The following is a 27,056-nucleotide window of genomic DNA, read 5'->3' as shown; positions in this document are numbered from 1 at the left end:
TATCTCTCCTTGATACCGTACAACCCCTGCGAGGATGGAGCCCCGCAGGACCCCTCCAGAGTACTTCCTGGAGATCTTCGCAGACACAACCACCGTGAGGGATGTTTTAAAAGGTTTGTGGATCATTGATATCGGCTTGCCATGTTATCATATATATTCGCTATCCCCTATTGACAGCAGTCGTGTTGTCGCGAATTGCCCTTGACGACACTCCTGCGAAGCGCTCAGCTGACATCACTCCGTCCAAACCAGGCGTCCTCAACCTCATCTTCTTCCACCGTTACTTCCCATCAATTCGACCGACAACCTTCGACGTCCTTGACTTCACCCTCCCCGCCATTGACGATGTCGAGCTCGAAACCCTGATCGAATCCCGCATCAGCGCCCTGGTCCGCCAACATACCTCCGCTACCAGTACCCATGAAGGCGGCGGCGGCGTACGCGGTCGCATCGCGGTCGAGTTCTACGAGAAGAAGCGCAAACGCTCCGGGGCGTGGTTCAGCGGGCTAGCGGGCAAGGGAGAAGAAGAAGTATGCTGGGAGGTGTGGAATCTAGACGTGACGATCGCCACGCCGCGGACGGAATCAGGTATCTACTTATAAACCCGATGCCGCTGCTACAGGAAGAGGGAGTATAGGCTGATTATTCCCGTCCAGAACGCGCCAAAGTCCGCAAGGCTATGGAGAACATGCTCCAAAAGGCGGCGCTGAAGATCCTCGCCGTCGTCAACCGGGATAAAGATCACATTCCGCCGATCACCACCAGCGACTCTAATCCCTTCCCCTATCGAATCGTTCTGAATCCCCGCTCGGACGGCTGGCAGAACCGGTTCGGCTTGTACTAAGACACTGCATCGACTTGGCTTCCTTATCGCCAGATCTCCATGCAGGTATCCGCTGGTCTACGGCACCTGTGTGGTTCAAGATCGACTCTCCTAATAGATCGTCGTGCCGCACCTGGAGTTGCGGAGTCGGTTGGATGATATTTTTCTTTTGCATAAATGTACATCACCTACGTCATCACAACATTCAGAGTCATTTTTGCGAAAATCATCATGAAGGCATTGGACCTTACGAATGAAAGCAAAGGACCGGTATGAGGAATGGCTAAAGATGCTGCTCAATTACCCAAAGAGGCATGGTCGCGTTAGATATAATTCATCCAAGGATAAGTATAGCCATATCCTGTCCTTTTTCAACAAAAGCAACCTCCACCAGTCTACTCCTCCAATCATGACAAGTGAAAGCAAGAAGTAGAATGTCACGGGTCCGCCCTCCTAACTCGACCCCGACACCTTAACCCACCACTATCTCCGCTCACTCCGACAACTCGACTTTCGGATTGCGCCGCGCAGGCCAAAGGCAAGAATCGACGTTTTCTTTCGCGGCTTGTCCTTCGCAAGCCGCGACAGACTCTATATGCTAATACCGACTCTTAGCAATGCATTTACTGCGACTTGGAGGCGGCATCGGCCTGAGCACGGAGGTTGGCTGAGGTAGATCCGCTAGCGAAGAAGCGGCCCAGCACAGGCTGGAGGAAAGAGTGGAAGACAACTTGAGCACCGCTGTAGATGACGAGTTAGCATGTTTTCCATAGTCGTCGCATCTACCGGGGCAAGCGTACTTGGTCTGAGGGAGAGACATCCACAGAATGAGGACGAACTTGAAGATGTAGTAGAAGGCTGTTTTCACGAATTAGCAAAAAGCTCCAAGATTGGAAGAAAGTGCCATATTGCATAAACTTACGGAACCAGTAGGCGGCGTTGATGGCACTCTCAATAACAGTCAGGAAGGCGTAAACAACCCAGTACTATAATTGACACGGTCAAGTCAGTCTCCAGTTGCTGATGACGGTGCATCACGTGCTATGAAACAGCCTAGGCTGTTCCTTAGCAGGAGGCGGGAAGATCGTCTCCGCCTTCAAGGTGCGATTGGGTTCACGGTCACAGGCACATACCGTCAACCACTGCAGCGATCAGAAGACAGTCAGCCACAATTGTCCAGTCTATCAATTAAGCGGGAAAAACTCACCTGAGTATCATCTGCCTTGCCAGAGGTGAACAAGGCATTGAGAGAGTAGTAGCCAGGAATCAGGAAACCGGCAAAGTTGACGAGGAACTCGCCAGCGATGTTGAAGAAGACCAGGAAGGTGTAGATACCGACCAGGCCGAGGATGACATAGACCTTAGGAACGGAGGTCTGGCGCTCCAGGTTGTTGAGGACAGGGTACTTGGAGAGCTATAATAGCACCACACAAACAATCAAGGGTTAGTGACTTGTCCTTATTTTCTGTGCATTTTGGACTCTCTAAACAGAGAGATTCCTGGAGAAAAGAAAGAAAAGGCAAGGACTGGATGAAGGATGAGGGAGTAAAAGTAGTCGAAAGGCGTGCAGGATCTATCATCACCAAACACACTAACAAAGCTGACGCACAATAACTAGTCACTTACCTCCTTGTCAAGCTGGGCTATGGTGTGCTGAGCACGATCCTGGAAAGTAGCCATTTCTGCTGGATTTCAAGGGTTTAATGCTAAGTACAAGGTAGTAAAGGTGATAGTAAGGTGGACTGAATATAAGGATGAAGAAGTAAAGAGGAGACAGCAAGGGGAGATTGTTATCAGAGCTCAAGAGATTCGAAAGGGTCGAGCTGGCGGTTAAGAGAAGGGCGCAGAATGGTGCATGACGGTGCGGTGTGTCACGTGACTATGTGACGTCGAGTGCGAGGCATCATGGTAGAATAGCTTGTTTACTCTACACAAAGCACAAGGCACCTTGTAGCATGTTGTAGCATGTCAGCAAGCCCTTGCAGACCAGGTCAGTAATGACCCAAGCCATTCATAAATTACGGGAGCTTCATAGTCCCTGCGATCTCAAGGGAAAAGACCCACCTGTAGAGTGCTAACGACGCATGAATATCGAGTGCATACGAGAGTACAATGCCATTGTTGACTGGGGTAGTTACTAGACGAGGATCCTCTTAATCACAGGGGGATCTTCATGTGAGCAGGTCCAACAGTGAATATCTACTGCTTGGTATGCTCTGAATAGGCAGTGACAAGTCAGGCGACCAGAAGCCCGAGAGGCAGTAACTGATCGGAAGGATTACCTACGACAAATGAGAGTAGAAGCGTTAAGTAGCGGGAAAATCCATTTATTACCAACCCTCATTGATCGTCAATTACAGCAGAAATGCCTCGAGGTGCTCCAAGACAAGTCCCTTGTTCTTTAGCAGAGAGCAGATGTAGTCAACAAACTGAAATGAGAAACACTGAAGCAGGACAATTTCCGCCCTCAAGATATTTCAATATGGCATAACACAAGGTGTAGAATAAGAAAAGGAGACGATAAACAAGACTAAGTCTCACGTCTTAATTTAAAAAAGCATTGCGCCATCAACCAACGTCCATTTCGAGCCACCAAATCACGAAACGCCTCCCAGAAGCGGGATATGAAGATGAAAGAACTCGAAGCTAGAGGAATACATGTCAAGGGGGGAAAATCGCAGGCAGCATCAGGCGGGGAAAATATGGAAATCATATCTCCGCTTGTGACTTCAGCGGACGTGAAAAGCAGACAATAATGCCCTGTCATAAACCTAAATGAACCTCATTGGGTGGCATCATGCGTCTTCCGAGTCAGGGCCGCCATTTGAAATTCCTGCACTATCCCGGTTGCTATTGTTGAACGTGAGTTTCAACTTTGGTTGCGTCGGAGTGGCAGCGGCAGGCGTCCCTGTAGACAGTGCGGGAGCAACAGAGACATCATTGCCTGCCGATGACAGAGAATCGTCGAAATCGGCAAACTGTGGGTAGTCCTCGGTTTCTTTCCTCAACACTTCGACACATTTCGCCTGTCTCACAGTCAGCAACCTATGAAAGCAAAAACAAGTAAAATGGCTGAGGAAAAACTTACTTCAATATCGTTGGCATCCTGGAACAGGATGCTTCCATCTTCATTGTAGGTCCTGGCATTCTGACACAGGAGGTGGATGTCATTCCGGAAGTCCCTAAGATTCTGATATTCCTCGCGATTTATCTTCTTCCTGATCATCTCCATGGCGATTGGGTTCTGAATGATCAGGTAATAGTCGGGATATTGTGATTTAGGAGGTGGCTTCATGAATGGCTCGATGATCGAGCGGGTAACCGGCCCGTCCTCGCTGTCGGATGAATCCGCTGGCAGCTCTTGTTCCATATCCATCAGCGTCTGGTATGCCGTGTTGAGGATCCGCTGGAGCGTGGCGCGGTCCTCGCTACTCAAGGTTTCCACAGGTTTCGGTTGTCTGCCTCTCTTGCGCTTCGGTTGCGGGGTTTCCTCAACGGGCTCCTCCGCCTTGCGTTTAGGCGCAGGACCCCTACGACCACGCTTCTTGGGCTGCGGGGTCTCCGAACTCTCGCGCGATGGCTCTGGCGACGACTCAACGCCCATGGCTCTTTTCTGACGCTTCTCCTTATTCATGCGGCGACGCTCGACTCTCGCTTCCTTTCGGGCGATAGCATTCTCGATCGAGTCATCATCGGCATCCACGGCCATAAGCCACTGTTCTTCGGTAAGGCCATCGTCGTAGCGGGTAATTTTGCGTTCACGAGCTCCACGACCGGTAACCTCAATGTCAACTTCTTCTTGGACGGGGTTCTCGTCGGCAAGGTAGATATCCGGGAGCTCGTCTTCTCCCATGAGACGGGGATACCGATGGCCAGGGCCATATTGATCGTTCTTCTGGCGTTCCTTGTCAATGCGCTGGAAAGTGATTAGCTCATCGTCAGAGCGAGCCATGATGTCGTTCAGGTCGTCGTCGTCCATTTCGTCTTGCTCACCAAGCTGGTCAGCAGCCTCCGCAGTTTCGAGAAGCGTTCGGAGGAGAGCATCTCGCTCTTCGTTTGTGGACTTGTTGTCGAACTTTCCAGCCTGAATGACCTTGCCATCCATGTCAAGCTTGAACTGCGCACGTTCAAGAATTTTCTCCTCAACTGAATTTGAGCTGATCAGACGCAGGATGCGAACCTCGTTCTTCTGTCCGATACGGTGAGCACGATCTTGAGCTTGCAAATCTTGGTGAGGATTCCAGTCTGAATCGAAGATGATGACAGTGTCTGCAGTCTGCAGGTTGAGACCGAGACCACCGGCACGCGTCGAAAGCAAGAAACAGAAATACTCGGAGCCCGGCGCATTGAACAGCTTCAACAGGTCCGAACGATCATCGGACTTGGTTGAACCATCAAGACGAAGGTACTTCATACCCCGAAGGCGAAGGAAATCCTCCATGATGTTCATGATCTGAGTCATCTGGAAGAACATCAACACACGGTGACCCGTGGCCCTGAACTTCGGGAGAATCCTATCCAAAAGTTCAAATTTGCCTGCGGTTCGCCAAATGAGATCGTTGGTTCCACGTCCCGGATTCATTTGATCCTCAACGGGCTCGAAAACGAATGGATGATTGCACAATTTTCTCAACTGCATCAGCATGTTGCTCAAACCACGCATGCCAGTCTTGCCTCCTTTGCCGTCACTGACAACCATCTTATTGTGCGTGACAAGCTGTTTGTACAGCCTCGCTTGCAGAGCAGAAAAGCGACATTTGATGACACGTTCTTGCTTATCAGGCAGATCCTTCTCGACATCTTTCTTCAAACGTCTAAGCAGGAAGGGCCGAAGAACCTTGTGCAAACGACGAATGACCAGCAGCTGTTCTTCTTCGGAGAGTTCCATGCGGTCCTGACCTCCAGTATTTGCAAATGGCGTGTTGAACCACTCATCAAACGATTTGACCGATTTGAAGATGTTTGGCAAGACGAAGTTAAGTAGCGCCCACAACTCGGGGAGATTATTTTGCAAGGGCGTACCAGTCAAAATCAGACGATAACGGCTGGTATAGTACTGAGACAAGGTGCTACTCAGCTTAGACTGAGTGTTCTTCATACGGTGCCCTTCGTCAACAATCATGTGCGTCCACTTGATCTTGCTCAAGACTGGGCGGTCCTTGATGATGTATTCGTATGTGGTCAACAGGACTTGGAAATTACCCCAGCGGATTTGCTGCTGCTGCTGTTTGCGCGCATTGGGGGGTCCCTTGTAGACAACCCTGGAGACACTTGGCGCCCACTTTTCGAACTCCAGATTCCAGTTTGTCAGAGTACTAAGAGGCACGATAACCAAGAACGGGCCGTTGTTCTTCTTCTTCTCAATAATGTATGTGATCAAACTGATGGTTTGAATAGTCTTTCCAAGACCCATCTCGTCTGCCAGAATACCATTCAGGTTGTTGTTGTAGAGCGAAATCATCCACTGCAGACCCTTCATCTGGTACTCCTTCAGGGTACCGCCAACAAGAATCTTAGGCTGTTCGGTAACCTCTTCCTTGATACGGTGAGCAACAGCATAGTAATCAATCTTCCGTCGGCCGCCCTCTTCGTCGTCATCGGATCCGATATCCTCTTCATCCTCTTCTTCGAAGAGCTGCTCATCTTCCCCATACCGTTCAGCTTGGCTGCGTTGCTGCTCCCTGACAGAGGCAGCAAGTTGTTTGAGGAAGCCATCGGTCTGTTTGAGGAGGTGAGAGATACGCGAATCTTTGGCCTGTCCCAGAAGCTTCATGTAAGTCTCTTCATCGTTGGCCTTTAGAGCCTGAAGACGTTGTTTGGCAGTACGTTCGACACGTTTCTGCTCCTCACGCTCCATATGCTGGTGGTGCTGAAGCATCATGCGACCAAGCTTCTGCATACGCGTGCGCTGCTGGTTAGCAGCGTTCTGCAACTCGGCACCATGGTTCAGAATGGCTTGTAGTTGATCGTATTGCTTCTTCTTCTCCCGAGTTTCGCGGGCATCGCGTTGCTGCTTCTCCAACTTCTCAGTGATTCGGGCTTCACGAAGGGACTGCTTCTTCATGCGACGGTGGCTAGATCGATTGGCAGTCATGCCGAGATTATCAAAGTGGAACATTTCATTCTGAATCTGTTTGCGGAAAAGCCTCTGCTTGGGCAGAAGATGAAGCATCTTGTACTCGATCAGTGCCTTAAGCTTCAGCGAGTCATCACCGCTGGGTGTATCACTCTTGCTCGTGTCCCACACACCAAGATTTGCAGGAAGCTCAGCGAGCTCAGCCTTTCGCGCATTGATTTTGTTGTAGAGGATCATCTCACGGTCCTCACGCAGCTGCTCCAGGTCAATGCCGGGTGGCATCAAAGCAGGAATGCGCAGGCGGTTGGCGCGAGAAGCATGATCAGTGAAGCTGACACTCTTAGGGAAGAGCTCATAGGGCGACTGAGAGGTCTCATAGAAATCCTTGGACTGTGGTGCTACATCTGGGGTGGGCTGCTCCGACTTGGCCTGAGTCACGCTTTCTAAGACGCTCTCTGCGCTTGCGATACCATCTGAGGGAGTAGGAGTCTGAGACTTTTTGGAGGCAAAAAGCTGCTGTTGGACGCGGGGGGGTATTGTGAGATTCTTGGAAAGCAACTTGAAGGCCAGAATCTGATTTCTGAGAGTTGTAAGCTGCTCCGCAGAGAAACTCCCACTGGCGACAGGTGCACCCTTCTGAGCAGCAGCAGGATTGGCAGGTTGTGATTGAGCGCCAGCCGGTGTTGAGGCATCTTGAGTGGGACCCGAAGAGGGGATCGGGCCATTTCGACCTAAGTGGGGAAAGAAAGGTCAGTAAAGAGGAAAGCAAAGCTTAAGTATAGAGCTTGTAGGGCGATCTAACCATTGATACCATTTGCAGCGGCCGACTCCGGAGTCGCGCCATTCAACTGCTGTTGACGATGTTGCGCTTGAAGTTGCTGCTGTGCGAACTGTCTTTGTTTTTGGTATACTTGCTGTCGCTGGACAGCAGCAAGTAGGTTGTGAGCTTTGAGGTATTCAGGATCGTCGTGGCGAACACCCTGTTCCTGCATCTGCTTGAATTTCTAAGAAAAAGTTAGAAGCCATCCTATTTAAATATCAAAGACAAGAAGACATGAAAAAAATAACCGAGATTTGTATCTTTCGATCATGAGAGAGGCGAAAACACCATACCTGGAGGACTTCTTGAATATGCTGCTGCGTCAGATTCGGCGGCAGGCTCATGTTTCCAGCCGCCATATTGGGCGCTGACTGGAGTGAAGCCATATTCAAGCGCGTAATCGATGTCTTACTTCATAAGCAGGACAAGGACGGTAACGGGCGACTTGGACTACGACAAGACCCGCGACGGAATTGTGAAGAAACACGTAGGGGGAAGGGACTGGAAACAGAAAATGACAATTCGCGCCTGTGGGGCGACCGAAAGCGCGAATTGGCTAATGTGTAGTAAAAGAAAACTCCTTCTGTCGATGAATGCGACTGAAAGCGACCTCTGTTTAATAAGTTGCGACAGCTTTTGTGATGTTTAGCCTGGATCCGGGTGACCACTGGGCGGTAGGCGACAAAGCGAAGGCGAGCAAGAGGGTGGGGGGAGGCTCAAACACGATAGTGGAAGGGGGAAAAATGGCCTCAAATGAAGGAGGGGCGTTAAAAAAAGCGCGTTGAAGACCTGTATGGATGAAATGGAGATGAAGGGGACGGAAGTGTCGCGACTCTCCGTGCTGGTCGGGGAAACTGGCGGTGCTCAGCCTGTGCCTGTAACAGAGAGAGGCAGGCGGCGAGACGTTGGAAGAAGATTTCGTGTTGTATCACGTGATGCTTGATGACTCAGCTACCGAGCGCTTTCTGTCTTGGCGGCACGTCCGCCACCAATCACAATAAACGGCTGAGATACAGGATACCTACAGAGTGCCAACAGAAATACAATTAAAGAACTATCCATATGAGCAATACCCTGATAAAGTACCATCCCTGTCCCCATTGTTCGAGTCTGGCTATATCACTGTATAGTGCAAGGTCGGCGTCCAGCGCTGCTGACCTTGAGGAACAGTGCGTACAGCAATGAAACAAATACACAAAACAATTAAAAGATAAAGTTGGAAATTGTCTGTCTCATTTAAGTGAGCGACTACTACGACGCAACGCTTTCCAGCAGCGTAGCAGTGCAAGTATCAAAAGTTTGTGGGAGCAGAATGAACGATCGGAACGCCTGTGCGAAATGACTCTGTTGATAATTCGAACGACAACCAAAGATTTCCCAACAGTCCTGGAAAGTGGATGGCATTGTTCACACATCTCCCACAGACAACATGGGCCGTTTCATCGGGGGCGGCGGAGGCGGCTTCTTTGCTCGCGAAGGCGGGGGAGGCGGAGGACCTTTCTTGTTCAATGCCGAACCGTTCAAGGTCCCCGAGCTGGCCCTTCTGGAAATGGCATCCCCGTATGAAGGAGGGCTCGAGCGTCCCTGGTAGAACACGTCTGAATGGGAATTAACATGCGCAGTGGATTCCTCGTAAGCATCAGTATACGGATTATCTGGCATCATGCTGACAGGCCGAGGTTGAGAGCTATCTCTGCGGGAGACCAGATTTTCACTGGCCGCTCGTGATTGCCAGGAAGATAAACCAGACGGCTGCAGGTGCCGCAACTGCGAAGGGCCCTCAAAAGTCGAGGTGCGGTTCAAAACAGGTCGCTGGTAAGGCGTCTCCGCTGGGTACGCTTCTCTCACGGGCAGAGTTGGGGGAACAGATGAAGTATGACGGTCTGACCTAATGATCGGTCGGGGACTAACACCGTTGGTGAGCTCCTCATGCAGCGGCTCGTAGCGTTCATGGTGGGAATGTGCGGTATTGGAACGGGCACGCCCAGTGCGACGACCATTTGGCGTTTGCGATTGGAATTGGCTAGGACCCGAGTCAGCTTCAAACAAGCTCGTGTGCGAAAAGTTTTGACTCACTCTGCAGGCCAATCATTCTTGATTTGGAGAAGTACTTCTCGGCAGCGTTCGTGGTAATTGAGCTGCGCTTCGAGGAAGGCAGCCAAATCCGCGACATTTTCTACCTCCGCATCCTTGATATCGTACATCCGCCTGTAAACGTCTTCGTTGGCCTCTTCGTACTTGACCTTCTGGGTACGCAATTCTTCTTCAACGCGAAAGTCCTCTTTCTTCGCTTTCTGCATCTTAGAAAGTGACGTATCGTAGGCCAAGCGTCGGCTGTCAAGCTTCTTGCGGGCAGCCTGCTCGAGTCGTTAGAATGGTGTTCGTAACGGATAGACTCATACAGAGCGAAACCGTACCTGATATTCTTTCATCTGGGCTAGAGATCGTTCAAGGGACTCTAGATAGGTGGCAGTAGCCTGTGAGATATAGGTTTCCTGCACACGAGCAATCCGCTCCTCTGCCCTCCCAAACACTATTCGGTAGAAAACAACGTCAGAAAACCAATCGCTTGTCAAGCAGCAGGAGTAGCATGGTCGCTTACTCGTCAAACAACGGCCATATTCGGAATTGGCATCGAAATCCTCCCCATGGCTGACCATGCTGCTACCCAAATGAGCTATAGGCAGCGTTTTCTCCTTGTCATCTCCTTCGCTGCGCTTGGAGACGGACTTTATATAAGCAGCCAAGGATTTATGGATACGGTCGACCCCTGGAGTGTGAATAGTCTCAGCAAAAAGCAACATGAGGAAACCCGCGCATAGGAAGCAAATCTTGCCCACCTTCATGTTTCACGTTCATTTCGGTCTCCAGTGCTTTAAAGTCATCGGAGAGATTAGTCTTGACTTCGCCGCCCATCCTCTCGCCTGCCCATTGCTTGAAGCGGTCGAGTTTTTTATTGACGTTCATTTTGGCTGAATATGTAGGAAAAATAGGTGTAGACGAAGCGCTATGATGGAGGAGAGCACGTCGACGGGAAAATGAGTGAGACTTCCTTTAAGTCTATGTAGGAACCGAATGCGGCGGTTGCAGATGTACAGACGGTAGTCCGTTCTGGTGATTGACTATGCGATGAGAGACAGCAACTGGAATAGTCCAAAGGTCATGGATTGAATAAGGGCGGCATTCAGTGAATTTAAGACATATGTTCACACTGAGCGAAAGGCAACAGGACTGGTTTTTTGGGCAGAAGAACAGGAGGTTGGGAAGGTAGAAATCAGGACGATGTCCTCGTGGGTGGGAATGCCTGGGAATTAATGGAGAGCAGGTCGCTCACCAACGGGGTTAATGAATGTTATTATCAATTTTAATCAATCTAAATAAATAAAAGTTCTATCCCTACAATCATTATTCGCCAGGAGCAAAATGTAAATGATTAATTGAATTTAATTTCCCCATGGTGGTTGAGGAATGGCATTGTGAGTCTGTGACAAAAGTGCCAATCGCAACTGTCTGAATGCGCCACCGTCCAGGTACAAACTCCAGGAGTCCAGAACAAATCAGTAACCATCCCTCCCCACCCGCCAGTTCCTTCTCTCTCCTCTTGGCAGGATTGTCTCATCCAGTCTCAGACCTTCACATGGAGTGGATGACAGGCGGAGTTGATACGGTGATACCAAGGTATTGATTGATAGTGGACTTCTACTTGTGATACCTTGCTAGATGTGGTTTATTGTCTATCATCATATCATGAAACAATGATTGACCGTCGAACCATATGAGTACTTAGCTGTAAATCACCTAATAGGAAAAGATAAGTGTATGTTGTCCATTCAGCTAGGTACCTATGATATCTGGGACTCCTGAAACCTGGTTATCTGAAACTTAGCTTCTCAGTTAGCCTGGGGTTTTGTACAGTTATTGTTAGGCTTTAGACATCGGCCGTGGTCGTATCTATCTACAGAGTAACCCGTACACGCGTTAGTGGGCCGCTTGTGGGACGTTGTTGAGGATGACAGTCCCTTAGTGGTGTATTCCAATTTCAGAAATTCAAAAGTGGATGGAGCTTTGCCACGATACTATTTACGGAACAAGATCAAACTATCCGTATCTATACGTACAGTACGGAGTACTCCAAACGCCTCATGAGGTATCTGAGGGAGAACCAGAGACTGCAATAATGTATGGTCCAAGACGGAAGTATATTTAAAGTTGGTATATTGGTAGACTTGAGCCTCGAGGAACTGATTGCGATTGCATGAACTGCACTGTACAACGTCCGGAGCTGCAAGTCTGTAGAAAAATGGAAAATATATCTCAACGTTGGAGTGTGAATATACAACAGTTGTTCGCTTTCCCCTCATTCACCACTGCAAGTTAGAGAGTCTGTCATGCATCCTTAAGAGAACTTAATAATAACTTGTTATATGCTATATATATTCTACCAAGAAAGTCCATATGTATCTATTGAATTTCAAACTATTAATAGGGTGAAGCTCACAAAGTGTCTACGCTGTACACTAACACGTACCCTCTAATGGTCTTACAACCTCAGCGCAAAAAAGTCCTATGATGTCAAAAGTACAAGGAATTAAAGCATACAGTATACAGCACACAGGAGACACTCATCTGTCCTCCCAGCTATTCACATACAGACAGGCTTTCCCCTATATCCAGCGGCATTTCGCAGATCTCAAACATACTCTCACCTGAGTAATGCATCATCGACCGCATGTCATGTTCATGATAATAAGCCAAAGGCTAACCCATCCGATGTTAAACCATAGAACCGCCGTCTTATCCTCTCAGGGCTTCCTAGCACTGGAGGCTGAAAGCAGAAGCAGAGCATTATGGCATTGATTGAAATGAACGAGCTTGATAGCTATTGTACTTCGTCTGGCCAAAGAATATACTCATTCTCTGCAGCTATCATAGCATCAAAGTCATTCCAAACAACAGCATCGTTGGCGGTCGGAGCACGGGAATCATCCAAACCGCCCAAGAGGTCAGGCTCATAGCAGATGCCATCGTCGCAAAGCGGCCGGTTCAGACTCCAATCTTCGCCTAGACCAGAGTCAACCGACGCATTTCGATTCCGACAATCCAGAGCAGCAGCCGAGTATTGCCCCGGCGTAACGCCCATGACCTTTTTGAAAACGCGATGGAAATGACTCGGTGTCAGGTTTGCCTCGCTGGCCAGCTTCTGAAGCGTTGGTTTGCAGCCATTTAGGACTTCCAAATTGATGGTTTCACAAGCCTTTTGTATCAACTGAACCTGTGGATTTGCCGCCCAGTGCGTTTCCGGTTTGCAGCGCTTACAGGGCCTGAACCCTGCTGATTCTGCCTGTGAGGGCGTGTCGTAGAATCTGACATTGGCCCGGCGGGCAAGGCGAGCCGGACAGGATGGACGGCAGTATATTTTTGTCGTCAGGACGGCGTAGACGAATGTATTGGCTGTTGCATCGCGGTTCACAACTGCTTGCCAACGCGCAGCAGCAGATGTGGATGGAGAGGCTCTAGGCAGCGGAAGTATCTTCGGGGCATCATTTGAATCATCGACCACATGCATTTTGAGGTATTACAGACAATAATGGGATGAAGAGTAACCAGAGACGTTAGTGATGGGTTATAGGATTTTTGCAACACTTGGTATTGTTCAAAGAATACGACAACTTGAACCCTCTTTGTGCAGCCCGCGCTGCTGATTGGCCACTTTGAGAGCAGAATTCGTTCCATCAGTTGACGGGATCGGAATCAACCACCACGGTACCTTAGGTAGGTAACCGATCTCACTCATCTGTATCCACACATAATTAGTGAGATAGAACATGTGGTCATTTGGAAACGAGGAATGCAAGGGCTGGCTATTGTAGAATATCGGCAATTCTAGGACCGAGCATAACAGGAGTCGAGTGAAACTCGGCTTGAAATCTCGGCTACAGACGTCGGATGGGGTTAACTTCTGAGAATGAATGGCCTCGGCGGCTGATGTACATTTGAGAGAAGCCTAAAAACCATGTCTCCCATGCTGATCGCAATGCAGCAATTGTAGTCCACTCTCAACTGGATGCTCTGTCCTGAAGGTTAAGTGTGCACAGACTCTACAAGTCTGATGCCGCACGATGGCTCGAGCATCACGATGAATACTGAATGAACGAGAAAAGGGAACTTTCATTGATTACCACGACGTTCTCTCGCTCTTGCTGAGACACGCGTCATGTAATGCATCCCGAGACACTGGATTCCAACCCATGTTTGTTCTGATCTTTTTGGTCATCATGAAAAATTTTTGGCCACAACCTTAATTCGCTAAGGACGTGTGGAAGGTAATCCGCAGTCGCCTAAGTACATATGTCTCATAGCAGAAGAGCATTTTCAACCCGTCAAAAAGAACAAAACTCCGCACAAGATCACATTTATTCCTTGGTCTTCTGGGTACCACGGAGCAGACCAGTTCTCCGGGCAGCAATAAGACCGGCTTTTTGACCGTGGGCGGCGTAGCGAGAGATGGTCGAGGCCTTACCAATGTGCTGGTGGTTACCACCACCGTGAGGCTGTAGAGAGAATTCTTGTCAGATATTGTTCGAGAAAAATATATGTAAAACAAGTCAAGGGGAGATCTTACGTGATCAACGGGGTTCATGGCAACACCACGGGTCTTGGGCCAAGAGTTGCGCTTGACAGCGAACTTGTGCTTGGCACGAGAAGCCTCTGTAGATACTAGTTAGCAACGACGCCCTTCACACTCTTTCCACACTAAGCGAGAGTTTGCGAGTCGGAGTAACATACTGAGCAGAGGCTTGTCGGTACGACCACCACCAGCGACGATACCAACCATACCACGAGCGGTGTTCTTCACAACCTTCTTGGCACCACTGGGGAGCTTGATTCTGGTCTTGCCCTCCTCAGGGTTGTGGCCAATGACGGTAACATAGTTTCCAGAGGTACGACCAAGAGCACCACGGTCACCAGACTTCTCCTCGACGTTGGTAACGACGGTACCCTCAGGGACGGAGGCGAGGGGGAGGATGTTGCCGACAGTCAGGGCAGCGTTCTTTCCGGCGTAGATGAATTGACCAGTGTACATGCCCTCGTTGGCGATGAAGGTCTCGGTAACCATCTTGAACTTGTAAGGGTGACGGAACTGGACCTTAGCGAGAGGAGCACCACGGCCGGGGTCGTGGATGATCTCTTTCACAACACCCCTGACATATCCATGGCGCTCAGCGAAGTCGAGCGTGCGGAACTGGGCAGGAGCCTTGTTGAGACGGGTGTGAGCCGCTGAAGACGGAAAAAGATATCAATCAGCATTCTGGATTCTCGAGTGTAACAAGTTCCTGCAAAGTCTCGTATGCAGGAATATTCATTTCATTGCGGTCGCACTCACTGAAAATGGATCCACGACCCTTCCTCTGATTGCGGATCACACGACCCATGGCGACTTTCTATATGTTGAAACCTTTGCGTTAGTATTCAAAAGAAAGCCCGCCGGCGACCGTTGGTGGGAGTTTATCAATTGCTCGTACCTCAAATCGAAAATGGGCTTGTCGGGTTGGTGTTGAGAATTCGTCGGAGGATGGGCTGTGTGGGCTTTAGGGCGAGATCGCTAATCTAACCGAGTTGGCGCTAGCGCCATTTTGGGCCCTGGCGCGGCTGTGATTTGCGCGCGGATAACGTGACGTCTTGACCTATGTGTTGATAGCCCTCAAAATACAAATCATCACTTGGTGCCGTTTTTCCAACCCGTGGAATAATGGACCTTCTAGGCGTGTGTCTTCGTGGCCATCATCCTTCATTTGTAGATGGATTGTCTAATAAAGGCTAACGCCAACCTCGATATAACAAAGGGGTTTGGTGCGGTCTTTCTACAGTTTCGCTCGGGCGACCCCTGGCCTAATCTGCTCGCTTAAATAATGCATAGGAATTCGTTTCGAAAGGATCCCATGATGAGATGCATTTGCGCTTATTTCCTGCGACAAAATATGTGGTCTTTTGGGTACCGGAGTAAGCTGAGCTTCAATGACATGGCGAATCCTGCTCCGACCCCTCATTTATCCCTCAAAATTTCTGGATAATATCAGATTATTGACAGTACGCTTCAGGCACGACTCTCAGTTAAGGATCAGTATTGTGCCGCCATTTCGGAGCCAATGGGCATTCCGATGGGCATCTGTCATTGACAGGCCCAAGCAGTTGAGAGATTTGCCACGATGCATCTCAAATCTTTGAGAATTTCGGTATCTTCAGAAAGCTCGTCTAGTCTTTTGACAAGGAGACAGAATGTCTGCATCCGGTATGCTTTTCAGAGGGAAGAGGATTAGATATGTTTTTAGCATGTCTAAATCGTTCTCCTTCCCGTACGTCCTCCTTGACGGCTCACCCTGTGATGCTTCGAGTGGTCCTGGTTGATCCAACTTATCATGGTCTTCATTCGATCTTCGTCTTTTTCATTGTCTTTCATGGAGTGTAAACCTTCGTGGCTGCAGTTGATGCTCAATCCTAGGAAACGCCCCTGCGATGACGCACATAATCTGCTTCAGTATCTCAGTTCCCTAGGCTCAGTTGTATGCTTTTATGAATGGTGCACCTAGAATCTACACCTTTATAGCTATCTTTGAGTGAATTCCCAAGAGATTAGAGTGTTCCTGCCCAAAAACTAGTCACCGCCTGATATTAACTGGTACCATTGATAATGCCGGACAGTCCAGGCGCGTGGAAGCCGCGCTTCAACCGAGTAGCGTCAGTAAGGGAACTTCTTCGCGGCGCGGACCTGTCCACCGTCACCTCGTCCTCGAATGTATCACATCGAGACAGCACCCCAACCATGTCGAACATGTCTCTTTCCGACTCAGATCTTTCGTCGCTATCGTCAGCGCCTCCTTCAGAAGATGAAGTTGGTCCTATGGCTCTCGATGAGCCTGTTGGCATCACCAAGTACTTCAAGAAGGAATCCGAGTCTCCGCCGCCGAAACGGGAGCCCTCACCACCTCATGAATATGTTCTAGCTGATAATCCTGACATTGCAGTAAGTTTAGACAGAGTCGCTCGAGCTTACAGAAGCTCCGATCGACAGTCTGACGCGTTAAACTATCTGCCACGGCCTCTTTGCTAACTTGTCGCAACTTTATAGTTTATTGTGATGTTCCGCGCGCGTTTTCATGAGGTCTTTCCGCGATCGACGCCACACTTTGGACCCCAGGATATCGAGAGGGGTGTCGTGGAGCTTCCACCAGGCGATTATATTGAGAGGCTATTGTGTGCATTGCTTGGTCTCGTGCTAAATCGGAAGAAAGATGTTGAGTATGCGCACCTGGTCCCTACACTATAAGAGAGCTACCACACCGTTTATTCCTTATGCTCGTGCAAGGCTTTTGCGACCAGATAGAGGGCTAACTATTTGATGCTGATTCACAGCCGAGCCCATTACCAGCGACCTCTTGAAGAGGCAATTCAAACACATGCCTCCCAATGGCCCAAGGCTTGGCAAGGAAAGAATCCCCTTCATGGGGGTCGCACCTTTGCAACAATGTCACCCGAAGAACGCGTATGCCAATGCGATGCGAATAATTTATCACAAGTCCAAGGCACTGATAATTTGAATAGTTGACCTTGTTGAAGTCGCTGATTCTCTGGTCCCTTTCTTCGTCTGAAGCGGTTCAAGCCAAGATTAAAGAATCCTACAAGCAAGCTCGCCATGAGGACGATCTGAACCAACCGCTTTCAGTCCAACCGTGGGGCCGTGACGGCCTGAAGCGTCGGTACTGGCTGGTCGAGGGTTTGGATGATACACATTTCAGGCTGTATCGCGAGAGCAACCCTGCGCTTAAGAACGTTACGTGGTGGAGTGTAGCCGGGACTATACCCGAGTTGAAGGCTGTCGCAGACAAGCTGGATGGAGAGAAGAGTATACATTCGAAGAAGCTCAGTGAGCGGATCAAGAATGCCATACCTCGTTTTGAGGGCTCAGAGGAGGTAAGCTGCTATCGCCCGCCCGTGCTCTAACCTTTTATTGACAATCCGCAAGAAACGCAAAAGACGGGACTATCGCATTGCCCGCAAAGCCGCCTTCGCTCGACCAGAGCCCGGGTTTTCACTGTACGAAGGCCGCACTCGCGGCAAGAAGCTCAAGTACACATATTCAGATGACGAGGATATCTTTTCCGACGAGTTTCCCTCGACAAGACGATCGACACGGAACGCTTCCGGAATCTCGACACCTGCAGAACCTGTGGGACCCAGATATACAGCAAGTGGTAGACAGATACGCGCACGAGCAGGTGGTCTGTATGGCGAGAGCCTCCTTAGTGGCCAGCGCGGGGAGGAGGACGAAGAAACCGGTAGACCCCAAAGGTCTCGGGCGACTCGCGCAAATGGCTATACGGACTACAACATGGACGAGGAGTCGGATGCTGGTCACTCCAGTGGAAACGAATGGCAAGGTGGCGAGGAAGAGGAAGACAACGATTTCGAAGGCGACGATGAAGGCGATTTGAGTGGAGACGAGTCGATCGTAAACGGACAAGATCGGAGTCTGGTGGTGCAGTTGAGATACGGCAAGGGCAAAGTACCAAGCAGCCCTCACGAGCCTGTCGAGGAGCCGTCAGCGGAGAAACTTCAAAGTGCGCATGCAGACACAGCAGACCCGTCAACGGCCCCTGAAACTCAGCCTATGAGTCAAGTGCCGGACTCTGAGACCAACAGACAGACAGGTACCGCAGAGGCGCAAGCTCCGACTGTGGATGTCCAGAAAATGCCCAGCATTGTGCCGATGAACACAGGTACTGATGAGCAGAAGGACAATCCGCTGAATGAGCTTAACGGTCAACAGCAGGAGACGCGTGAGGGTGCTGAACAGCCTTCCGGAACCGACTTGTCGCCAAATCAAATAGCTCCCATCAACGCTCCAAATGAGACAGGTTGAGATTCCTTGAATGACAGCTACTTCACGTTTCTTACCAAAAGCGATGTCTTCTCCTGACACTTGAATAGTGTCCTGCGGCGCAGTGTTGCCATTTCGAAAAAATCAATACGAATTCAGGCAAAACAGGAGTTTGTTTCCATCGAGAGTTTGTCAGGCTTTTGTTGAGCGGTATGTTCACGGTCAAAGGTCCATCTGACCTGGAGTTCGCAATGGTTCTTATAGCAGGATGATTTTATATGAGGCTCAGGGGACATGTCACACCGAGCCCCAGAACTCGGCCGCTGATCCAGGCGCAATGACTAGTGCTGATTCAAAACGTTAAATGTATATTATTATGAAGGCGAGATGAAACGCATTAAAGGTTAGACGAGAATCGCGAAGTATGGTTCCACGTTTTGCTTGCATGTCGACTATGCTATGCAATATGAAGACATTGATAATGAAGAAGTAAAGAACGCCAAATCCCTAACTCCAATTATGCAATTCGAGTCCCCGTCGCAATATGGGAAAATTGATTTAGAGAGATTAGTCTGCACCCGCATTTGAGAATTGCGCCGTGTAGAACTGTAAGAACTCCGAGAACGTTAGCTGTAGATCAACTTGATTCTTGAACCGTATCTCAGAAATAGGCATATTCTCACGCCAATGTCCCGCTTGGCCACATTGAAAGATGTGCACTTACGTCTTCAACCTTGGCAGCAAGTTGAGGGTCCTTTGTTGTACCCAGGGGAGGAAGCTTCCAATTATTGACTTCGTACCACCACCTTCGTAGTCTGCTACCGAGCGTCTGGCCACTGAGAGAAGCTGTGCGATTCCAGTAACGCCAGCCAGAAAGCGCAAGAGTCCAAAGAGTACCCTGGATGAGTGGCAGAAGAACCTAATATTTTGCAACCCATTTCATCAGCATTACATTGATTCGATTCATATAGCAACAATGAGATCTCTCAACTCATTGTCGAGTATCCGTACCTGGTCCCGAATGGTAATCCATGCAACCCGTCCCCATGTATCGGCACCTCGCAAGCTGGCGAGATAGCTCTGTTCGAACCGCAGATCGGGCAAAGGAGGAAGAGTATGACGGCGTGAAACGGGTCTAACCATGCGACTGGGGTCAACAATATCGGAAGGGATGCTGTGAGCTTCGGAGGAAGAGCGTCGTGCCACTGGTCGCTTCTCCGAGGCGGCTGTTGGAGGATTGATGTCGTGTCTCGGGGATGGATCCCGCTTGATTGAGGCGGTTTGGATGGTTTCTGCCAGTTCTAAAGCTGGGTCGGCCATTTTGAGAGGCTGTACGATGATATATAAATCAGTAATCCCAGTGAGTTTTGTAGATGTCGGTTATCGGGGATTGATTCTTGTGTACTGTGTAGGTACGCCGGACTTTGGAGGTTATCCAGCCTCCTGACGCAACAAATCATAAGGACCGCTTGGACCGGGCAACTGGCCGCCGGCCGCCGATTTTACTACGGGCAAACTAAACCTTTCCACCTCGCTGACTGCCCCTCCTCGAACACCCCGCCAGGTATTATTATTAGTTCTCCTCCTTCTCTCCTTCTCTTTCTTACTTCTCGTCATTGCGCTTCCTATATTTTCCCTTTATACGTATCTTATCATCAATTGCAACAGGAAAAATGGCCGCTGCTCAGGGATACCCTTTTCTGTGCTTGGAGAACCCTCTCCTAGGTGCGTTTTATTTGACCTCACCTCTCCGACAAGGGACAACAACTATATAACAGACGTGGATTGAGTATGCTGACTTTGAAGGGTCTTAGATATCCAAGCTGTCGGGTACGTCACTGATGGACGACGTCGGAAAGTCGGAGCCAATTGGATATCAACTGATTGAACCTTGTACAGTGATGCCGCTCTTCTGGAAAAGTACGGTCTTAAGGACAACGATGCCATCCTTGCCGAGGAGAAGCACATGGGACTCTACGATGAGCTCCTTAGCCGCGATGCTAAGCTCATTGCTGGTGGTGCTGCACAGAACACCGCCCGCGGTGCCCAGGTATGCCGAGTGTAGATCACCTTTCTTCAATCTGGGCTGTTGCTGATCGAGGATACAACCTAACAGTACATGCTCCCCGAGAACTCCGTCATGTACATTGGCTGTGTCGGTAAGGACAAGTACGCCGATATCCTCAAGGAGGCCTGCAACCAGGCTGGTGTCCACACTGAGTATCGTGTGGACGATGTCCAGCCCACTGGCAAGTGCGGCGTCATTATCACTGGTCACAACCGTAGCATGTGCACTCACCTTGCTGCGGCAAACGAGTACAAGATTGACCACTTGAAGCAGCCTCACGTCTGGTCTCTTGTCGAGAAGGCTCAGTACTACTATGTTGGTGGATACCACCTGACAGTCTGTGTCCCTGCCATTTTGGCCCTCGCCGAGGAGGCTGCTGCCAAGAACAAGGTGAGCAAGATGGCCTTCCTTCTGCGTCCCGCTCGACTGAGGTTGACGTTTTGGAACTCAGGTCTTCATGCTTTCTCTTTCCGCCCCCTTCATTCCTCAGTTCTTCAAGGACCAGCTTGACAGCGTCCTGCCCTACACCGACTACACTTTCTGCAACGAGACAGAGGCTCGCACCTACGCTGAGACCCACGAATGGAATACGGATGATGTTGTCGAGATTGCGAAGAAGCTCGCTCAGCTTCCCAAGAAGAACACCAGCCGTCCCAGAGTTGCTATTGTCACCCAAGGCACTCTGCCCACAGTCACTGCTACCGTTAAGCCAAACGGCGAGGTTGAGGTCAAGGAGTTCCCTGTGCACGAGATCCCCAAGAGCAGCATCAACGACACCAACGGCGCTGGGTAAGTCGTCATCAGTCATTCTACTCATGGTCAACAGAAATTTTGTGCTGACGAGTGCTGTTTGTAGTGATGCGTTTGCTGGCGGCTTCTGCGCCGGTGTTGTTCAGAACAAATCTCTTGAGGAGAGCATGGATATGGGCCAGTGGCTCGCCAGCCTGAGCATTCAAGAGCTGGGACCTTCGTAAGTCTCCCATTCATCTTTCTGATCTACCGAAGACCTTGCCGAAAATGGGCCGTATTTGCGAGGGCCCGCGTCCGTTTCCAAGCTACTTCCAGTTTCATTGTGCTGGGGGACCACGGTGCAAGAATCATTTCAATGAATGACGACTAACATCATGACTTTGCCATATAGTTTCCCCTTCCCCAAGAAGACCTACACCCCCAGCCGCTCATAGAATACCAACCACTTCTAATATGGACGCCCGGCAAGCCATAAGGGGCTATTGCAAGCTTGCAGCATAAAAATATTCCTGGATGATTCAACCCTCTATACCCACTTGTCCTTGACTTAACGTCTTAGACTTTTTTTTTTTCTTCTTTCCAAGATCACTTCCTCCAAAGATTGCGTACAACACTACGCAGGTTTACGAGTTAGGGTACCGTTGATACGCGGAAGCCGCAGGCTGGTGACGTTCTCAACAACGATGTAATGAACGAACCTTTCGGTCTTATATATACTCAAATTCAAGAAATAGAAATGAGCCATAATTTCATGTCCCTTGTTTTGACCTGGACGTGACAGGAATTTGACGATGTTGGCATCGGAATTTCATATAGCTCTCTCCTAAAAAGGCAAAGAGGAAGCTAATCAATTTCCACAATTTTGAAAGCACTCGAAGAAGTACAAATGATAGCATGGCTCGTTATTATTGTAAGAAGTAGCCGTCTCCATCAGCGTGAAAAAGTACCAAAGGTCTACCCCGAAGTCAACTGTCTGTTTCTCACCAGATCCGACTTTCAGTCCCAATCGACGGGACGCCCTCACCACCATTGTTGGAAGGTGGGATAGAAGAGTGATTGCATGACCTAGTCCGCTTGCATGAGATAACAGCAACAGTCGCGATGCGGAGCTGCTCAATAGCCGACAAATTGTCCCAGCATTTATTTTACCGGAGCTAGACTGAGGGAGAAAACCGGACGATCCACCCGCTCCCGGATTTAAAAGATGCGTAAGGGGGTTGTGATCGCGTCCTTTGGCCTCTGCTCTTGTTGTCAATTCACAAACCAAGGGGTCTCCTGTGAATCACCCGCCCTGACCGTAAGATGGAGTCTGCCCGATAGCGCCGAAATGGGAAGTAGATCGACGACTGGTTGGTCCAGAACTGGGAAAGCCCGCTCCAGAGGATAATGTACTAGCCAGGAACGCATCGTTGGCCCATGATGCATTTGCTAAGCCGCTTGACATGGGCTGGCTTGGTACTCCGAGAGAAGGAGGGGAAGCCGCTCTTCCCAGAGGACTTCTATCCCAGCCTGTTCCCGAAAGACCATGATGTGCTGCAGGATTTGAGGGTGACATCCAAGGGGACATTGAGCTTGACCCGCCAAGAAGGTTATGCATTGAGGTTTGTCCAGCAAGGCTTTTCCGGAAGATGGGCTCGTTTGTAGTCATATCGTGGGATGCATGGCGAGGGTCTGGGCTTCTGGTGTTTGCTGGATTGGCTGGACCTGGATGTTGTCCCAAGCCTGGAGGCGTTCTTGGAGCCGAGGATCCACCGACGTCGGGTGACAGTCCGGTGCTCCAAATACTTGGGATACCAGGAAGGGTAGGTCGAGAAGTGTAGGACTGGGACAGTGGAGCTGCTGACCCAGCTGTGGGGTTGGGCATTGAGAGCTGCAGGCCAGGAGGTGCAATAGGAGGATAGTGAACAGGGGCATCTGTCTCGCGATTGGTCGCATTGAGGCTCGACTCGAAGAAATCGCTGGGGATAGATTGCTGATTGGTGCTTCGAAGGAAAGCCAGCTGGTCCGGAAGTGCAGGAGTGTTTTCGTAAGTGTCCGACTCAACCAGCCGTTCGACACCTTCGACAATGCGATGCATATTAGCGGACATAGAAGCAGACGCAGACTGCGAACCGCCAAAAGTGCTCCTTGAATCCGCAACGTAATTGGCGTCTTTGGTCGCCTGCTGAACATCCTCTCGTTCAACGCTCGCCGTGGAGAGCGTGTTATGATGGCCGGAGGGGCTGGCGAAGAATTGGGAAGGAAGGCCCTCTTCTTTGTAGATAAAGGTCTTCTTATCCTCATCATCCACAAGGGCTATAGGGATTCTCTGAAATCGCAAAGCAGTATCAGTAAGTAATCGAATTGGTACAAAAGAACAAACAGGACACTTCGTACATTGCTCACAACTAGGTCGAGACCGTCAATCACGAATTCACGGATCCGGTACAGCATCTCAATGTTGGGATGACTTCTTTCGACTCCAACGTCGGTCATTCGGGGCTTCTGCTGGCCAGTAGAACTCAAATAGCGGCGGGACGCGGCGTCTTTGTTGAGCGGGGCAAATCCCAGAGTCTCCTCATCTTCTTCCAAGAGGTAGTCGATTTCCGGGAGATGAACAACGTCGAAAGTTGATGCGAGGAGGCTCAACGTATTGGCGTAGATCTTCCAAAACTCCGTAATTTGAACAGCGAGAGGAGTATCCTTTTCTTCCTTATGTGCCACTAGTGAATGACTGACGATAAGAAGCCAGGAACTATAATGTCGTAAAGCAGGTAGTACGCGGCGCGCAACAGCGGTGACCTTGTCTGGCCCGCTCTTCGCGTCTTTGCTGAGCGAGTCTTCGACCGCAAACCTCTCCAGCTCTGCTAGAAGGATTTGGAGCAGCGTGAAAAATGTCTTGACGTTAATGCGCTGAAAAAATAGCCGTGAATTGGACACTGACTCTTCTGCATCCATCAGCGACGATCTCAGTAAATGCGACATGAGGGAGGCTTACCATCGGGCTGCGTCCACGAGAAGTCCTCTGCTGCGATGTTAATGAGGCAGAACTTTTGAAGCGTACCTTCAAGTGAGCGCTCCTTTAGGTCAACGGCTAGCTGGTTCAGTACTTCACTCTCAAGCTCATCATGCTCGGGAAAATCATTTCCTTTGTAACATTGAGCGTGAAGATAAACAAACCAAGGGGCCAACGCTCGCCCAGGAATTCCTGCATCCTCGGGACGAATTAACTCTCTTTTACGCCAAGCATGGCGCACCTTTCTGAATTCGATTTCCAAGTTACCCTTGGCAGAGGGATGAGGCTCCTGGGCAGCTAGGGCCCGGTAAAGATGGTAAGTGGCCCGCAAGTGATTGCCGTCAGCAAGGGCTATTACTGCCAACTGGTTGTGCGATGCGCCTGAAGCAGGGTAGATGGCTATAGCCAAGTCATAGTAGCCAATAGCGGGACCCCAATTGCGGTCCTTGCTCACCAGTTCGGTCTCGCGGTAGCGAGACAGATCGCCAAGACGGATAAGTGTTGAATGGCATGATTGAAGGACACTTGCGCGGAGAGCGTCAGAAGCCTCGACTGGAGGCTGCGCCGATAGATCTAGGTGGGTAACAAGAATTGTCTCAATGAACGCCCTGAAAAATAACGGGGACGACGTTGCTCACTGTCAAAGCTGAACTTCCGCGCAACTTTTTCAAGCTCCGGGATACCTCCGAAGTGCGACGACAACTGCTGTATGTATCCTCGATAGAATCTCTGGCTGGATTTGATAAAGTCAAGGTAATGCTTTTCGAGTTTACGTCTTTCTACCGGCTTCTTCTTCTTTGCGTTCTCCTCGCGAAACTATGCATGCCACAATTGGTCAGTAAACGGCGTCTGCAATGTTATACAAAACCATCGTGACACTCACGCGGGAGAGCAGTTTGCGAAACCGGGTGTTGATTTTCACATGTGCATCCCAGAGTCGGGTCTCAACATCGATAGAGCGAGATGTCTCAAAGTCTTGGAGTATGGCATTCTGACAAGCGGCGCGAAACCTGCGACGGACCGTCAGATCGATGTGGGCGGAGATAAAACAAGCCAGCCTCATTTTATAGACTCACTCGGAAAGGTAATGCGAGATTTCGGTAAACGTAGGCTCCTTCTCGGCAAGGCTCTTTAGAAGCTTCCCTTCGGCTTCAAGCGCAGTCCTATAGTGATGCGAATCAGAGATGTGCCATTCTGTTGCATCGAAAAGTATGTGAAGTACTAACTGCCACGCATTTTGAAAAGCGGACGCCATGCTCAGGGTGGGCTTGATCGTGTCTGTGTCACTCCACCCTCGACTTCGCCCGTCAGATGGCTATGGCTGGCTGAGAGTCTGCGGGCGACGAAAGTAATGAACGATCCATCAGTAGTATGGGCGATTAGGCGCTAAAGAAGACGAATGGCGGGAATTGCAGAACAGTCTGCTGGAGGTGCCAGTCAGGAAGAAGTGACGACGAAGTAAGCCGAGCGAATATGGACGACGAGGGGTTGAGGCCACCGCTCATGGGAATGCAAATCCCATATCACGGGAACTTTTTGAATGCCCGTCCGCAAAAAAGAAATAATGAGGGATGGAGAGTGGAGTGGAGGAGTCGCAATAGGCACTGTTCCTGTGGCTTGCAGCACATTGATTGGTCTGGTTCATCTGTGGCTGGTGTATTTATGCATGCATTATTCATCTGGTATGTAATGCGCTTACATCGCCGTATGTAAGATGCAGTTGATGCCATCATCTCAGAAGAGTCAACCAATCTCCTCATGTAGTTGTCATAGTAGTTCCTCACTGCTCTCACTTTGAAACAGAAACATATACTCTAGATAAACAAAAACCAATAGGTCGCGATGAAAGAATTTTTCGTTTCAACCAAGCGCAGCAAGCAATACCAATGAGCATTGCAGGAGTTCTCTCCCACCGTCCCAGTCTGCATCTCTCCCGACCAACCAGACAGCACTATTGACCCTAGAAAACCAAGAGGAGAAGGGCCAACTCAGAGCCGGAAAGCCTTAAGACATGTCTAAACGCCCTCGCGTCTCAAGATCCCCCTCACCGGGTCAATCACCTGAGACTTGGTCAAGATCACCGTCCCCAGCATCTTCAGCGCCATCTTGTGAACGTTCCAAGGTACTCTTGCAAGACACCGATGAATCTGCTGTGGAAGTGATGCATTGTTCGCTACCTCCGCATAGGGAAGTCATCTCCTTCTCCTCCTATGAAGATTATGAGGTGCACTATTTGCAAACGCACGTCAACCGATGTTCAGAGTGTGGGAAGAATTTCCCTACAGATCGATTCCTGAATTTGCATATCGAGGAGAATCATGATCCACTCGTTGCTGCGAAGAGAGACAAGGGAGAGAAAACTGTTCGTCAGCCCTGGGACCATTGTTTTCGAAATCAATTACTGTGTAACGACGATCACGGCTAACGAGAGCCCCTGCGATGCAGTACAGTTGCTTCATCGAGGATTGCGACAGGAAATGCTCTACACCCCAAAAGCGACGGATGCATTTGATCGATAAACATATGTTTCCAAAGGTATTTTCCTTTTACGATCCTGGCTCCTCACTGCAGCTAATACCTAAGTCCCAGACCTACAATTTCTACGTCGTCAACGACGGGATCGATAAACAAATATCTATGCTGCGGTC

General features: G+C 49.8%; 10 protein-coding genes across 10 annotated transcripts; 3 read left to right on the top strand and 7 right to left on the bottom strand.

The window, feature by feature from the left end:
• Positions 1 to 34: 34 nt before the first annotated feature.
• Positions 35 to 844, top strand: NFIA_036820 (autophagy-related protein 101; the record flags this gene model as incomplete). The annotated part of the gene is made up of 3 exons (XM_001266006.1): positions 35 to 113; positions 253 to 588; positions 657 to 844. The coding sequence occupies 3 exons, from the start codon at positions 35 to 37 to the stop codon at positions 842 to 844; spliced, it is 603 nt and encodes a 200-aa protein (XP_001266007.1).
• Positions 845 to 1,446: 602 nt separating this feature from the next.
• yop1 (putative membrane biogenesis protein (Yop1)) lies at positions 1,447 to 2,503 on the bottom strand (the record flags this gene model as incomplete). Its single annotated transcript, XM_001266005.1, has 5 exons — positions 1,447 to 1,564; positions 1,624 to 1,681; positions 1,746 to 1,809; positions 2,031 to 2,237; positions 2,450 to 2,503. 5 exons carry the CDS (start codon positions 2,501 to 2,503, stop codon positions 1,447 to 1,449), a joined length of 501 nt encoding a protein of 166 aa, XP_001266006.1.
• A 1,115-nt stretch (positions 2,504 to 3,618) lies between these two features.
• On the bottom strand, positions 3,619 to 8,078 carry NFIA_036800 (putative RSC complex subunit (Sth1); the record flags this gene model as incomplete). Its single annotated transcript, XM_001266004.1, has 4 exons — positions 3,619 to 3,849; positions 3,912 to 7,630; positions 7,702 to 7,903; positions 8,013 to 8,078. The coding sequence occupies 4 exons, from the start codon at positions 8,076 to 8,078 to the stop codon at positions 3,619 to 3,621; spliced, it is 4,218 nt and encodes a 1,405-aa protein (XP_001266005.1).
• Positions 8,079 to 9,126: 1,048 nt separating this feature from the next.
• Positions 9,127 to 10,686, bottom strand: NFIA_036790 (BAR domain protein; the record flags this gene model as incomplete). Its single annotated transcript, XM_001266003.1, has 5 exons — positions 9,127 to 9,742; positions 9,796 to 10,076; positions 10,137 to 10,252; positions 10,322 to 10,489; positions 10,560 to 10,686. 5 exons carry the CDS (start codon positions 10,684 to 10,686, stop codon positions 9,127 to 9,129), a joined length of 1,308 nt encoding a protein of 435 aa, XP_001266004.1.
• Positions 10,687 to 12,598: 1,912 nt separating this feature from the next.
• Positions 12,599 to 13,285, bottom strand: mpt (putative DNA repair and transcription factor Ada; the record flags this gene model as incomplete). The annotated part of the gene is made up of 1 exon (XM_001266002.1): positions 12,599 to 13,285. The coding sequence occupies one exon, from the start codon at positions 13,283 to 13,285 to the stop codon at positions 12,599 to 12,601; it is 687 nt and encodes a 228-aa protein (XP_001266003.1).
• An 847-nt stretch (positions 13,286 to 14,132) lies between these two features.
• NFIA_036770 (60S ribosomal protein uL2) lies at positions 14,133 to 15,152 on the bottom strand (the record flags this gene model as incomplete). The annotated part of the gene is made up of 4 exons (XM_001266001.1): positions 14,133 to 14,270; positions 14,342 to 14,427; positions 14,506 to 14,997; positions 15,104 to 15,152. The coding sequence occupies 4 exons, from the start codon at positions 15,150 to 15,152 to the stop codon at positions 14,133 to 14,135; spliced, it is 765 nt and encodes a 254-aa protein (XP_001266002.1).
• A 1,256-nt stretch (positions 15,153 to 16,408) lies between these two features.
• Positions 16,409 to 18,637, top strand: NFIA_036760 (uncharacterized protein; the record flags this gene model as incomplete). The annotated part of the gene is made up of 5 exons (XM_001266000.1): positions 16,409 to 16,741; positions 16,847 to 17,016; positions 17,131 to 17,260; positions 17,320 to 17,688; positions 17,741 to 18,637. The coding sequence occupies 5 exons, from the start codon at positions 16,409 to 16,411 to the stop codon at positions 18,635 to 18,637; spliced, it is 1,899 nt and encodes a 632-aa protein (XP_001266001.1).
• A 525-nt stretch (positions 18,638 to 19,162) lies between these two features.
• Positions 19,163 to 19,915, bottom strand: NFIA_036750 (DUF1770 domain-containing protein; the record flags this gene model as incomplete). Its single annotated transcript, XM_001265999.1, has 3 exons — positions 19,163 to 19,210; positions 19,320 to 19,514; positions 19,607 to 19,915. 3 exons carry the CDS (start codon positions 19,913 to 19,915, stop codon positions 19,163 to 19,165), a joined length of 552 nt encoding a protein of 183 aa, XP_001266000.1.
• A 353-nt stretch (positions 19,916 to 20,268) lies between these two features.
• Positions 20,269 to 21,847, top strand: NFIA_036740 (adenosine kinase; the record flags this gene model as incomplete). The annotated part of the gene is made up of 7 exons (XM_001265998.1): positions 20,269 to 20,320; positions 20,410 to 20,425; positions 20,495 to 20,645; positions 20,712 to 21,053; positions 21,115 to 21,452; positions 21,520 to 21,633; positions 21,805 to 21,847. The coding sequence occupies 7 exons, from the start codon at positions 20,269 to 20,271 to the stop codon at positions 21,845 to 21,847; spliced, it is 1,056 nt and encodes a 351-aa protein (XP_001265999.1).
• Positions 21,848 to 22,695: 848 nt separating this feature from the next.
• On the bottom strand, positions 22,696 to 25,663 carry NFIA_036730 (uncharacterized protein; the record flags this gene model as incomplete). The annotated part of the gene is made up of 7 exons (XM_001265997.1): positions 22,696 to 23,721; positions 23,790 to 24,259; positions 24,391 to 24,981; positions 25,047 to 25,224; positions 25,292 to 25,418; positions 25,485 to 25,571; positions 25,635 to 25,663. 7 exons carry the CDS (start codon positions 25,661 to 25,663, stop codon positions 22,696 to 22,698), a joined length of 2,508 nt encoding a protein of 835 aa, XP_001265998.1.
• Positions 25,664 to 27,056: the final 1,393 nt, after the last annotated feature.

Source organism: Aspergillus fischeri, genomic scaffold (genome assembly GCF_000149645.3).
Source record: "Aspergillus fischeri NRRL 181 1099437636247 genomic scaffold, whole genome shotgun sequence".
NCBI lineage: Eukaryota > Fungi > Ascomycota > Eurotiomycetes > Eurotiales > Aspergillaceae > Aspergillus > Aspergillus fischeri.
This window is presented reverse-complemented; position numbering and strand designations above follow the sequence as displayed.